General features: G+C 36.5%; 1 protein-coding gene across 5 annotated transcripts in view; it reads right to left on the bottom strand.

Moving 5' to 3' along the window:
* Arhgap24 (Rho GTPase activating protein 24) overlaps window positions 1–13,301 on the bottom strand; it is a 449,827-nt gene that overhangs the window by 16,727 nt on the left and 419,799 nt on the right. For all 5 annotated transcript variants that reach the window (XM_013020201.1, XM_013020204.1, XM_013020202.1 and 2 more), the window contains 2 exons: window positions 4,936–5,068; window positions 2,287–2,360 (listed from right to left, as the gene is read on the bottom strand). In XM_013020201.1, the coding sequence (XP_012875655.1) occupies window positions 2,287–2,360; window positions 4,936–5,068 (207 nt within the window). The remainder of the gene's footprint in view (window positions 1–2,286; window positions 2,361–4,935; window positions 5,069–13,301) is intronic.

Raw genomic sequence — 13,301 nt, 5'->3', positions numbered from 1 at the left:
TTGAAGGATCTGGGCTGGGATCTTTCATAACAGCCCATGATGTGAATCGTTTACCCATGTGATCCCACTGTGATACATGGCCTCACCATAGACTCAAAGTGACAGGGCCATTCAATTATGAAACAGACACAGAAACTCATCCAAAATGTACCTTTCCCCTCTTCATGTTGATTTTTACAAGTATTTTGTTACAGTAATAGGAAGCTGATTAACATAGTTTCCAATCCCTTAACAAAGTATTATAATTATATTATCATTATTTCAGTGAACCATATAAAAGACTATCTGGTGAAATATGGTTTTTAAAAATGTATTTAATTTTTGGTGGTACTAGGGGCCTCCCACGTGCTAAGCGCTTGAGCTATGCCTCCATTCCTTTCTGTTGTGGTTATTTTTGAGTTACACATTTGCTACTCAGGCTGGATTAGACTACAGTCCTATTTACACTCCTGCATTAGTTGGGATTACAGGAACACAAGAGCACACACAGCTTTCTATGTAGTGATGGCATCTTGTGATCTTTTTGCCTTATCTGGTTTCAACCCATTCTCCTCCCAATCTCAGTTAAGTAACTGGGATTAAAGGCATGAACCATGGTGTCTGGCTCTAAAATCTTATTATAAAAAGCAAGACTCACACTCTTTGTGGAGGGATTTATGAGATTCAAATTTATGGTCTATTAAAACATAGATCAAGTATTGTAGAAATAAAAACATCGGCCCTACTGATATGAAAATTTGTGAGCTCCAATTATTTCATTTCATTAGGTGCTAAAGAGTAAAAGACATGAAATTACTCTTTCCCCAGACAGAAGGAAATACTGTTGCAATCTTTCAGCCTTTTTGCATTTCCCATCTGCTCTTCATTTCTACAAAAATTCCTATTATTTCATGGTTTACTGATATATTAATGAGATAAAGTAGCAAATAATAAAAAATAAAATAACATGTTTACATTGCACTCATATAATTCAATCATGGTGCTAGGCTGATTGAATTCTCAAAATAGGTGTATGACATTGATACTACTATTACCTCCATTTCATCAAGGAAAGTCATACAGTGTCAGGTTTGCCAAAGGTGTAGATTAGATGGCAGACCTGAGATTTGAACCCAGGTAGTGTGACTCCAGAGTCTGTACTCGTATCTATAGAATTGTGATTTTATAAAGGTGCCTATTTTCATATGGTTAGCCTAATGCAAAACCTAAAGGCACAAATTCAAACCATCACTTCTTATTTGAAGTACTTTAACATAGAAAGTCGGCTTCAATATTTCAAGAGAAGTATTTCTTCTGTGGCAGATTAAAATCCTTCAATAATGTTCTTAAGCAATTTTTTTTCTTTTTTATTTCTCTTAAGAGACTGTAACCTTTCTCTCCTCACTACCATAACTTGAATTGATTCCAAAATCTTAGAATGGAAATCTTACACAAGTATTTGCACCAGTGAAACTATTCCTAAGAGTTTATTTTCTTTTAAACATAATAGTCATTAGAAAAAGTTACCGTGTTGGGCTGGGAAGGTTGCTCAGTGGTAGAGTGCTTGCCTTGCATGCCTGAGGCCCTGGGTTCGATTCCCCAGCACCACATAAGCAAAAAGAAAAAAGCCAGAATTGGCGCTATGGCTCAAGTGGTAGAGCGCTAGCCTTGAGCTGAAGAGCTGAGGGACAGCACCCAGGCCCAGAGTTCAGGCTCCACAACCGGACCCAAAAAATAAAAAAAATAAATAAAGAAAGAAAAAAAAGAAAAAGTTACCGTGGAAAGTTTTAGAATTCCTATACAATGACATTAACAATAAAATCCACAGTGTCTGTTTCTCAGCTTTGTGAACGATGTTTTCACTAGCATCTTGTCTATTAGGACCCTGAAATTCAGAAAGGGTAAGGACATTGCCTAGAGACACAGGGCAGTTGGTAATAGATACACCCTATACATATGTTTCTCACACCAACACAAACGTGTTCCTTTTCTTAACAATAAACCCAGCTGACAAGGTGCAAACGACTTTGATGGGAATTCAAAGCAATATATCTTTAATATGTGGAGGCAAGGAAGATCAAATAACAAAATCAAGCAATTTTAGTACTCAAAGAAATCTTTGAGATCACTCTGTCAAACCTCTACTACATAAACCTCTGTGTAGCAGAGACTACACAAACTCGGAGTGGTTCAACGAGTTTATTCATTGTTCAGCATAAATTGTTATTCAACAAAATACAGCCATGTCTTGCTGAATCTTGTCTTTTAGAAAGTTCTTACCTAAAAAAAAAAAAAGAAAGTTCTTACCTGCAAATATACTTGAGGAGGTTGTAATTAACCACTGGCAAACTCTTCACTTGCTTGGCTAATTCCATCACACCCTGAGTATGAAGAAGGAGAGAATAATTCTTACCATTCTATGCGTTAGCCTTGAAAATAAGAAAATGGAAAATAGCCATGTGGGTTTCATTCTTTCATTTTTCAGTTTTACATGTCAGCAGTGAAAGTTTCTGTCCTGTCAATGTTCCACTGTCACAGTGTGTGTTTTGGGAATACTTTTCAAAGATGTACAAGTATTTTAACTAAGCATAGTGACATGTTGCACAATGATGTTCTGTAACCGCTAGACTACATTTGTATTGGTTACAGATTCTATTATTTATTGGTGAAGCTATCCTAGTTTGTATCGGTATAACTATCCTAGTTATCTTGGTACAAAGATGAAACTGTCTAGCATTTCTGCCTTCACTTTACATAGCATATGCCTTCTGCTATAGAGCTGTGCTGTACTAGTGCTGTTGTACTAGATTTAAGTGAAACTCTTTTTTGCCATTTTAACATTGTTTTCTCAGTTGACTGAAATAGAACATAACTTCATTTGAAGTACTATCATTTGGATAAAAATGTTAGCCTTCACTGTAGTGAGAATCCTTCCAATTTTCAGCATGGCCCAAATAGACAGCTGGCATTGGCAAGTCCCTCTGGACTGGTCATGTCCATGATATATATACCATTTGGGGTTGGAAGACAGTTAGAAAGCTGATCTCCTTTGAAATTTCACAAGGGATTGATTTCTTTGGCTCTTCTCATTATAAACCTCTAACATGTAAATGGTCACAGAAAAGTTAATGGATAATGTAATCTGATTTTTTTCTTCTTGCTTTAAAGTAAATATTTTAGGCTTTTCAGGACATATGGTGTCTGTCACAATTATTCAGCTATTCAACAAGCCACTGACAATATTATATAACAGCAGAAAAAATGCACTTGTAAAAATATGTAGCAGTTTTTTATATGAATGCCAAAAATCTACAGCAGGGGAAAGGATAATATTTTCAACAAATGATGTTGAGACAACTGGATATCCACATGTAGAAAAATGAAGTTGGTTCTTTCCTCATGCTGTAAACAAGAATGAATCAGAAAAGGATCATGGAGGGGCTGGGAAGGTGGTTCAGTGGTAAAGTGCTTGCCTTGCATGCATGAGGCCCTAGGTTTGATTCCTCAGCACCATATAAGCAGAAAAAGCCAGAAGTGGCACTGTGGCTCAAGTGGTAGAGCTTCAGCTTGAGCTGAAGAGCTGAGGGACAGCGCCCAGGCCCAGAGTTCAGGCCCCATGACAGACCCAAAAAAAAGGATCATGGATCATGTGACAGCTAACACTATTAAGTATTTGAGTTTTATATGAATGAACTTTTAGGTCTTGAATTAAAGTGTTCTTAGTATGATACCAAATGTATAAGCAATTACAAATAGATAAATTAGATTTCATCAAGTGAAAACCTTTTGTTAAAATGTTTCAAATAGTGAGGCACTGGTGGTTTGTGCTCATAATCCTAGCTATTCAGGAGGCTGAGATCTGAGGATTGTGGTTTGAAGCCAGCCCAGGCAGAAAAATCCCCCAAGACCTTTAATCTCCATTTAATCACTCGAAAACTGGAAAAGGCACTATGGCAAAAAGAACTCAAGGACAACATCCAGACCCTGAGTTCAAGTCCCACAATCAACATCAATAACAACAAAAGTTTCAAATAAAATAGTTTTGCTAAAAGGTTTTTGGCAAAGGATATCATCAGGAAAATAAGTAAATAATCCATAAATGGAAGAAGATATTTGCAAATCATATATTTGACTTGAATCTAGGTTATGTAAACTCTTATAACAATAATAGTAAAATGCAGTCATCCTTTCACATTAACAGATTTAATCAACTACAAGTTGAAGATCTTAGAAAAACACTGCCACTATTCTAAACATAGAAATACTGTTTTCCTTGTCATTATTTCAAAAATAATACAGCACAACATTTGTATTGTTTTAGGTATACATAGCATTTGTATTGTTTTAGGTATAGCACATAATATAGAGATTATTTAAAACATATAGGAAGATATGCACATATATGTACATCTGGTGCTAATACTACACCATTTTCATAAGGGATGTGGACATTTACAAATAGGCATTTTCAGGGAGTTTTGGAACCAATCCCCAAGGTACTGAAATAATTTAATCCAGGTAAAAATTGCCCAGATATCCAAAGATAATACACAAATAGCAAATAAACATATGAAAATGCATCCAATCAGAAAATACTACTCAAACATCAGTGATATGACACATCACACACATCTACATGTCTACAATAAATGAGAAAAATAATAAATGATGACACAGATGTGGTCAACTTGAAACCTATACATACTGCAGGTAGAAATGTGAAATCACAGTGATCTTCAGGAAAGAATTCTACACAGCTCAGCAATTCAGAGAAAGAAAAGGCTATGTCCATGCATAATTTAGTACATAGAAGGTCATATCAGTATGTGATATTAAGGCACAGAATAGTGGGAAACTGTCCAAAAATCGGGCTAAGGAAATTTGCAAAGTAAGACTGAAAACACTGACAAATACCCCCAAACAAGAACTTGTTTGGAAATAAATGTATTCACTTACCAATTCTTCTTCTTTGCTGAGCAGTTTGGCACATGACAGAAAGTCTTCATACTTGGCGTAAGGAATAACTGGCTCTGGTAGTTCTCGGAGATAGAGTTTAAGAAGAGATGCCACGGTGTGTACGTCAGTGTTGCTGCAGCAACAGAAAGTGAAGACATTCTTTGGAGTCAACTTTATACTGTTTCATTCTTATTTTTCATCTAGGATATGTCTAAGAGTTAGAATCTCTATTCATATCAAGGTAACTGAATCAATCAATTGAATCTTCAGGGATCACACATTTCTATAATGCGTATTAAATGTCACTGCAGGTGGGATTAATTACGTGAATGGTCAAACTCTCTTCTCAGGTGTATAGTTGACTGTGAGAAAGAGTGGGAAACATCAATAATATATCAGATCTTAAAAATACCATATACAGGAAGTGGCACTGAGGCTCAAGAGGTAGAGCGCTTGCCTTGAGCTGATGAGCACAGGGACAGCGCTCAAGCTGAGTTCAAGTCCCATGATCGACCAAAAAAAAAAATATCATATACAAAAAAAATAGAATCTGTTTCTCTGTGTATATTCAATTTCAGAATTAACTACTTCTGGAACTTCACTTCATCTCAAAACATTAAACTCATTTTCAAGTATACTTTGGAGACTGCTTATAGATACTTGAAGCATAGCATGACACATAATAACTTTAAGCATAGCTTATTTTGAAAATAATTGACTCTCAGCATGATTGCTTGGTTAATATTCAAAAATAGTGGAAAAAATTTAAGAGTCTGCTAGAAAGAGAAGGGTAATGCTACGAAAATAAACAACGAAGATTTAACATGACCTTTACATAACGTGCATAATTTATTTTTACTCTCTACTGAATACCAGAGTGACAGGCTAATTTACCAAAACATAAATTTATCTTTTGTTCTTTATATAGCCTGTACCCTGCTACCATAAAGATAGGTAGCAGTAAAGACAAAACAGTGTTTTGGAGCAGGGGCTGGAGGGTTTCTGTATGTAGTTTGAAATTAATTCCTAGGAGCCAGGAGCAATGGAAAATGCACACATGTAGGTAGCTGGTGAGCAATGAGAACTTGCAGCTCACTCCTGGGCTGGACTGCAAGAGCAGAACTTTCCCCAGAAAGTCTGCCCTGAGAAGTTGGAATGCAGGCACTGAGATGCCCTGCCAAGGAAGATTTTCTTATCCCAATGGTGGAGGTAGTCTTCACAGAAGTGTATGATATAGCATCATATGCCTTTCAGTTCTACATTTTGGACTCCAAGTTGATTTTGTCAGGTATTAACTGCACACCTAGTTTATATTGGGTCTTCCTGGCAACCTAGCGGAAGCACTAGTACAATAACCAATAATATAATAAATAAACATTAAATCAATAACCAACAAACTAATAACAATCTAGGTATGGAGTTATAGAAGGTGGTTATAGAAGTTTGGGCCAAGATCTGGAGAGTGAGACTAGATGAACTGAGAGCAGGACAGGGCAATGATTCTTGTTTAAAGCAGAAGAGAGAAATGGAACCTAAAGAGGGAGGCAATCGGTTAAGAAATGGGAAAAGGCTGGGATGCTCAGGGACCAGAATGGGTCTCGGGGAGGTTGGAGCAGCAGGAAGCTTCTTTTTTTTTTCAAGTAAGGGGTAGGTTTATTCAGAGAGAGAGCTGGGAAAGAGAGGGGGAAGAGAGAGGAAAGAGCTAGAGCAGAGAGAAAGCAGAGAAAGCTAGAAAGGAGCATCAACAGAGAGCAGGGAGAGCTAGAAAAGAATAGAGAGAGCAGAGAGAAACAGAGAGAGAGAAAGTTAGAATAGAACAGAGATCGGAAGCTTCTTTGTAGACCACAGATCTTCACTATTGCAGGGGCCTCAGGACAGGCATATTTTAAATTACTCCCCCTTTTTCTGCCAGTCCTGGGGCTTGAACTCAGGGCCTGGGCACTGTCCCTGAGCTTCTTTTGCTCCAGGCTAGTGCTCTAACACTTGAGCCACAGCGCCATTTCTGTTTTATTGTTTGTTTGGTTGGTTGGTTATGTGGTCCTGAGGAATCGAGTTCAGGGCTTCATGCATGCTAGGCAAGCACTCTACCACTAAGCCACATTCCCAGCCCTTAACTTACTTTTAAAAATGATATTAAGATGATGACTTTGATCTCATGGGGCTTGTTGGATTAACTTACTTTTTCATAACTAATTATATTTTTCTTTTTGAAATTCGAAACTGATGGGCAGTATGAGAGATGTCATTTTAAAGATGAAGAACATAACATGTTTAGAATATATTGAAAATTGAAACCATGCTCATTAGTTCCCCCAAATGAGTTCCAATTTTATTGTGTTTTCCAGTACTCAGGCTTGAACTCAGGGTCTCTCATTCTCACTGGGCTTTTTCACTTAAGGTTGGCTCTCTACCCCTTGAGCTAAAGTTTCACATCTGGCTTTTTGGTGGTTAATTGGAGACAAGGAGATAAGAGTCTTATGGAGTTTTCTATACAGGCTAGCTTCAAACTTTGATTCTTGGATATCAGCTTTGGAGCACCCAGGATTACAGATGTGAGCCGCTGCATCTGGTTGTTTGTTTGTTTTTATTGTAAAGGTGATATACAGAGGGGTTACAGTTACATCAGGGAATGAGTACATTTCCTTTTGAACAATGTCACCCTCTCCCTCATTTTCTCTCAATTTTATCCCCTTCCAACCACCTCACCCCACACGGTGTAGTTTATTTCAAACATAGTGTCTAGTGAGTATCACTGCTGTATTAATTTGATTTTCAATAAGACAATTAAATCTGTTGTTATTACTGGCAAAGCAGCATCTCACCAATATCTACACACTCTTATGTTCCTCTAAGGTAGTAAAGCTCTACCACTGAAAATGAGGTCACCCATGGTAACAAAACCACAACTTGGGGGAGGAGGTGATATGCAGTGTACACAAATTTTCTTATGAACAATTTCTACTCCTTGATTCCATTTGAAACCAAACTACCATCATAATTAGTCTGAGTCAGTTTTGCCTTCTGAGGCAATGACAATATTGTCAATGGTCCAGAGAACAACATGAAAGCAAAATGTACACAAATGAAAACAAAATATGACAACAAAATCTGTATATTTACATATACATATAGAATATGTCTGAGTACCTCAATAGAAGCTATCAAGTATTTATGGGTAATCGAAGGGACAGTGGTGATATGGTAGAAACCTATATTTGATGAGAAATCTGTTTTAGAATTTCATTGAAGATCTGTTCTTTAAAGGAGGTGTTCCCAAACACATTGTTCATCAGCTAGCTTTCTGGTGAAGCATTTTGTGAGCTGCAGTATTGAAAATATTTGAACACTAGATGGCGCAATTGCAAAATTAGATTTAGGAATTGGTGTGAAGGTTGTGAAGGATGAAAGGCTGAAAACTCATTCTTCCCCTACCAGCAATTTTCTTAGCACCAAAGCTGCCGTGATGTTCCAAGAATAGAAATATTAGAGCTATGAATCAAGGTAAGAGAGGTCGAATGGGATTGCTATTTTATTCCTTTCCTGAAGAGATATGTTCGCTTTCTAGCATAGCATGATCGTATATAAGCACACAGTTAATTATATCCAAATGATAAACAAAAAGAATAACCAAATATGTATCTTCTTTTTCAATCAACAAAGGTTATTCAACTTTTTCTTAAAGGCTGAATTTAAAATTTTACAGCTTTCGATTTTAGGATTCATTATACATAGGCCACTTGGTAGGATAGAGACTTCTGCATGGTTAGGGTATTTTCCTTTTTGTTTTTGTCCTTTCCCTTTGAGAGGAAGCAATCAATCACTTCCAGACAAACTGCAGCATGTTTTGTCTCTGTGCTGATTCACCTCAAAAGGCTCATGGTCAATCTTCCCCTTTTGCTGATAGGCTACCTCCAGCAAAGAGAAGCTGGGTGCTTCTCTGAGATATCTCTTTCTCTACAAAATAGCAGCACTCCAAATCTAGCTCTCTCTGATATTAAAAAATCTACTATTTTGCCTAATTGACAATCATTTAATATGTGAAAGCAATTAATTAGATACCAATATGTCTTGAATGTTCATTGTTCACCAAAGAATGGATCTTTTATATTTTTGACTCAGAGGAACATATCAGTCCTTACCAAATTGTAATAACTTATTGTGACAAAGATCAGTGCACACTAGAACATAAAAGTCCTTCACATGGCTCATAGAAACAACACAGTCTACACACCCTAGACTCTTACTGCAGTCAAATGAGTCAGCTTGGTTATGAACCCCTATAGGTGATGTCCTTGAGCAGGTCATGGCACTGATCCTTGAGATAATGAGGTACTTTTTCATCTTTCTTGGTAGCAGTTGCTAACGTATCGTTTATGCAGTCTCAAGTTTCTTTGTTCCAAAATTAAGATTATAAGCATGCACATTATGTGCCAGGGTAGCCAAAATGCAGATAGAGGTAGGCTCACAGGCCTTGGGTAAAAAGCTATTGGATCAGGAGTGCAAATACCCCATAACTGATCAGAATATGCACTTCATTTTTATCTTTTTTGGACTTGAACTTCACTTTAGAATCTGTTTCCTTGTATTCAGACCATTCTTTTTTTTTTGTCAAACAGTAGAAAATTACCAGATCCTTTCTACGATTGACCTGATGATCTATTCTCCTAGTTCACTTTTGGTCATTTTGGATGGCTATTTTGCTCACTCACAGAATATGTCCTGAGCATGTATGCTGTACACGCTTCACGCTATTTGCTAAGTAGGACAGTAATTAATAACATAGACTTTTGTCTCCCTTGGGCTTCTCATAGCTGACTTGTTATTAATAGTTTTTTTTATATCAGATCTCATTTTTCCTTTATTACTACACATTCTAATTGCTAAGTGCTTGCTAGTATGTGATATCATTTTTAAGAACATTCTCTGTCCTTTCTGGAAATTATCTGCACTATTTCTAATCCATGGGCCATATAAACCTCTTAGTAATCTGAATAGGGATAAAGAATCCACTCTTGTCTATTCTCTAACCCCACTCTTCCTTCCCTAATAAACATGGCTACACACACTGATACATCCAAATGCTACCATAATTACAAGTATACTATGACACAGACAAAACCCTTGCAATGTTTAAGCCTTAAAATTAGACATGGGAATTTTTCACTTAGGTTGTTAAGCACAGAATGCAATAAACTCAATCCCTTACTTTAACAGAATAGAATGACTTCCCGATGCATGCATACAGGAAGTTATTAAATATATTGTGACTGTCTCTGCAGTCAATGATATGAGGAGATAAAATCTCATTTGAATTAAGAAAATAATAATAATATATCCGTAAGACTCCAGGGGGATCTTAATAAGACTGAACACATTCTAAGACAGCACAAAAATCAAATTTCCCTGAACTGCCTTCCTTCAGCAGCAACTCTGTCTGACAGTTCATTCACCAAGACATAGAAAAGCCAATCTAAAGGTACAAGCAGCTCTACACTAAGCTAAACATTTATGTTTTTTTTTATGTCTGCTCTTGTTCTGATTTTTTCATTTGTCTAAACAGTCTTACTCTTTGGCAGTAAAGTTTGAATCTGCTTAAAATGGCTCCGCTTATTGTACAGTTATGTGTTACTTCTGAATTTATACACAATCAAAAGACTTTCATCTCCAAAGTGCTGAATTAGACTGAAATACTCAGTCCACTTCAGCTCTCCTGGTTGAAACGTTCTGATGGCAGAGCACTGCATCAGGACCTTTGTTATAGACTGAACCATAGTCCCGCCACACACACACACATCCCCTGACCCATATATGAAAGCCCTAACTCCCTAATGTGATGATATTTACAGACAGGACCACTGGGAGGGCATTAAGGTTAGAAGAGATCATGAAGGTGGTGCCCGGTACAACAAGATCAGCTTGATGTCTCTTTCCTTGTTCCCTTGCGCTTCCTTGTCTTTTCCTTTTCTGGTCCTATATTGCACTGGTATCTCCAAGCCTCTCTTCCTTGGCTGGCCTTTAGGTGCTCTTCTCCTGAACTCCTTGAACATCCCCGTATATGTCTAGGAGTTTAAATCTCACTTTTCTACAAAGACTACTAAGTATCTATACTTCTACACTATACCTTCCCATGGCATTGAAATGCTCTGTATGCATTTGAACTTCATGTACACAGAGCTGACAGAGAACAAGAAGAAATTCTCCCTTTGCAATAAAGAAGTGTTCCTCCTGTAGCATTACTCCATGATGAATGGCATCACCCTTCTCATAAACAATCAATACACTAAATACAGCCTAAATCTTGTCATTCCTAAGAGGCTTCCTCAAATTGTGACTAGTGATTCTCAGACTAAAATCTATGTTGCCATCACTTTGGAAGTTAAAAACGCCCCCAATGGTTATGGAATATACATTCTGACATATTTCCTTACTAATCTATAAACCCTTTAATCAATCTCACTAACATTGCTGAGGTTCAATTTTAGATTACTCACTTCTATTAAAAATGCAGCAAAGTCTTCATGCTACAAGTTTGTCCCCTAAAGTGCAAATACAAATCCAAATAATAAAATGTCTTGGCACACAGCTTTCATGCACTACATATAACTATTATTTTTAATGTATATAAATCAATATATATTACACAGAAGAACATGCACAGTTACTTCATCGACTAGTTATTAAAGTGGTCATTCAGTCCTACTACTATGCGTGAGGCATTGACTCACTTTAGACGTTTTCCAATTTGCCTAAACAAGGCAAAAGGTTTAACTAAGAAATAAAATTGGACTCTGATTTCCTTTCTATGATAGCACCAAGGTGCTTTAATGAAAGAGGAAAGGCTAAGAAGATTAAGGCAATAAAGCTTGGCACAGAAGATTTAGAAAAGTTTCCTTAAAGGAAAAATCAATTTCAAACAGACTACCCAGTGCATACATATAAATTAAAACTATAACAAAACATAATTGGAAATTTAAATACTTCAAATATAAGACCTGAAATTCTGAAACAGAAGAAATCACAGGGTAAACACTTCAAGACATTAGTGTAGGCAAAGATTTTCAGAATATAACTCTAAAAACACAGAAAACAAGAGTAAGATTTGACAAATGGGAAACAACCTACAGAAATGGGAGAAAATACAAACTGTACATCAAACTTGTGACTGGTATTTGGAATATATAGGGAAATAAGAGAATAGGAACTAAGCGACCCATTTAAAGTGAGCAAATAATCTGATCAATATTTCTTAAACAGTTATCAAATATATGAAAAAAATTTGCTATCACTTCCATGGGTATGCTTGTTAAAACGACAATGAGATATTTCCATTCTGTTAGAATGCTAATTATAAGAAAAATAAACAATACACCTTTGAGGATGTGGAGGCAAAGGAATTCTTAGGCTGCGTAGCAGGAATATAAATTAGTACCCCCATCATGGAAAACAACAGATGGATCCTTAAAAACTTGAAGTGGTAGTGCTACCAAATGCTCCTACTAGCCTACGGCAGGCAGATATCCAAAAGACACAAAGTCACCAAACCAGAGCTACCTGCATGTACAGGTGTACTGTACACAGTTCATAACATCTGTGGACTCATCCCGGGTGTCTTCCACTGATGGGTAGATAGACACCAGCATTAGATACACTGAAATGTTATGTTATTCAGCCATAAAGAGTGTAATTCTGTCCCTAGAGCAAATTGGATGGTACTAGAGGGAATTATGTTAGTAAAATAATCCAGACACAGAAGGACAGTTGTCACATGTGCCTTTTTCCATGAGGAAATTGAGAAAAGTCAACCCCAATACAGAATGTTGGAAATGTTCGATGTTGGAAAGGGGTTGAGATGGTCACGAGGCAGGTAGAGAAGAAGGTCTGTGATCAGTGTGTGTTGTGTTTATGTGTTGAATATCATACGAACATCACACTCAATCCCATTAATATGTACATTTAATATATGTTAATCAAAATAAAATAATTTTAATGAAAATGTTAAAGTTTTCAGTTATCAAGCCCATCATCACAGCTATTGAGAGTATCTTTCATGCCTAGTAGCTTTAGATTGATAGTCCAGTGTCATATCCACATTTATTTAGAAGTACTATTTAAATACACATGCTGCATTTAGTACTATAGGTAACAATATTGTCAAAACTATCAAGAAATGAATTATTTTTAAAATACTATACATTTCCTCATCCAAATTAAAATCTGAAGTCAATGAAGCCACGGAATATGTCCTATTAAACTAAGATCCTATTTGTGTCAATCACTTTAATTTAGTTTGGTCTTTCATACTAAAAAATACTTTTATCATCTTTATGTAATGGTACAAAGGAGTTGCCATTCAACAGAGCAGTTTA

Source organism: Dipodomys ordii, unplaced genomic scaffold (assembly GCF_000151885.1).
Source record: "Dipodomys ordii isolate 6190 unplaced genomic scaffold, Dord_2.0 Scaffold49, whole genome shotgun sequence".
NCBI classification, from domain to species: domain Eukaryota; kingdom Metazoa; phylum Chordata; class Mammalia; order Rodentia; family Heteromyidae; genus Dipodomys; species Dipodomys ordii.
The sequence above is the reverse complement of the archived record's forward strand: the minus strand, read 5'-3'. Positions and strand labels throughout refer to the sequence as shown.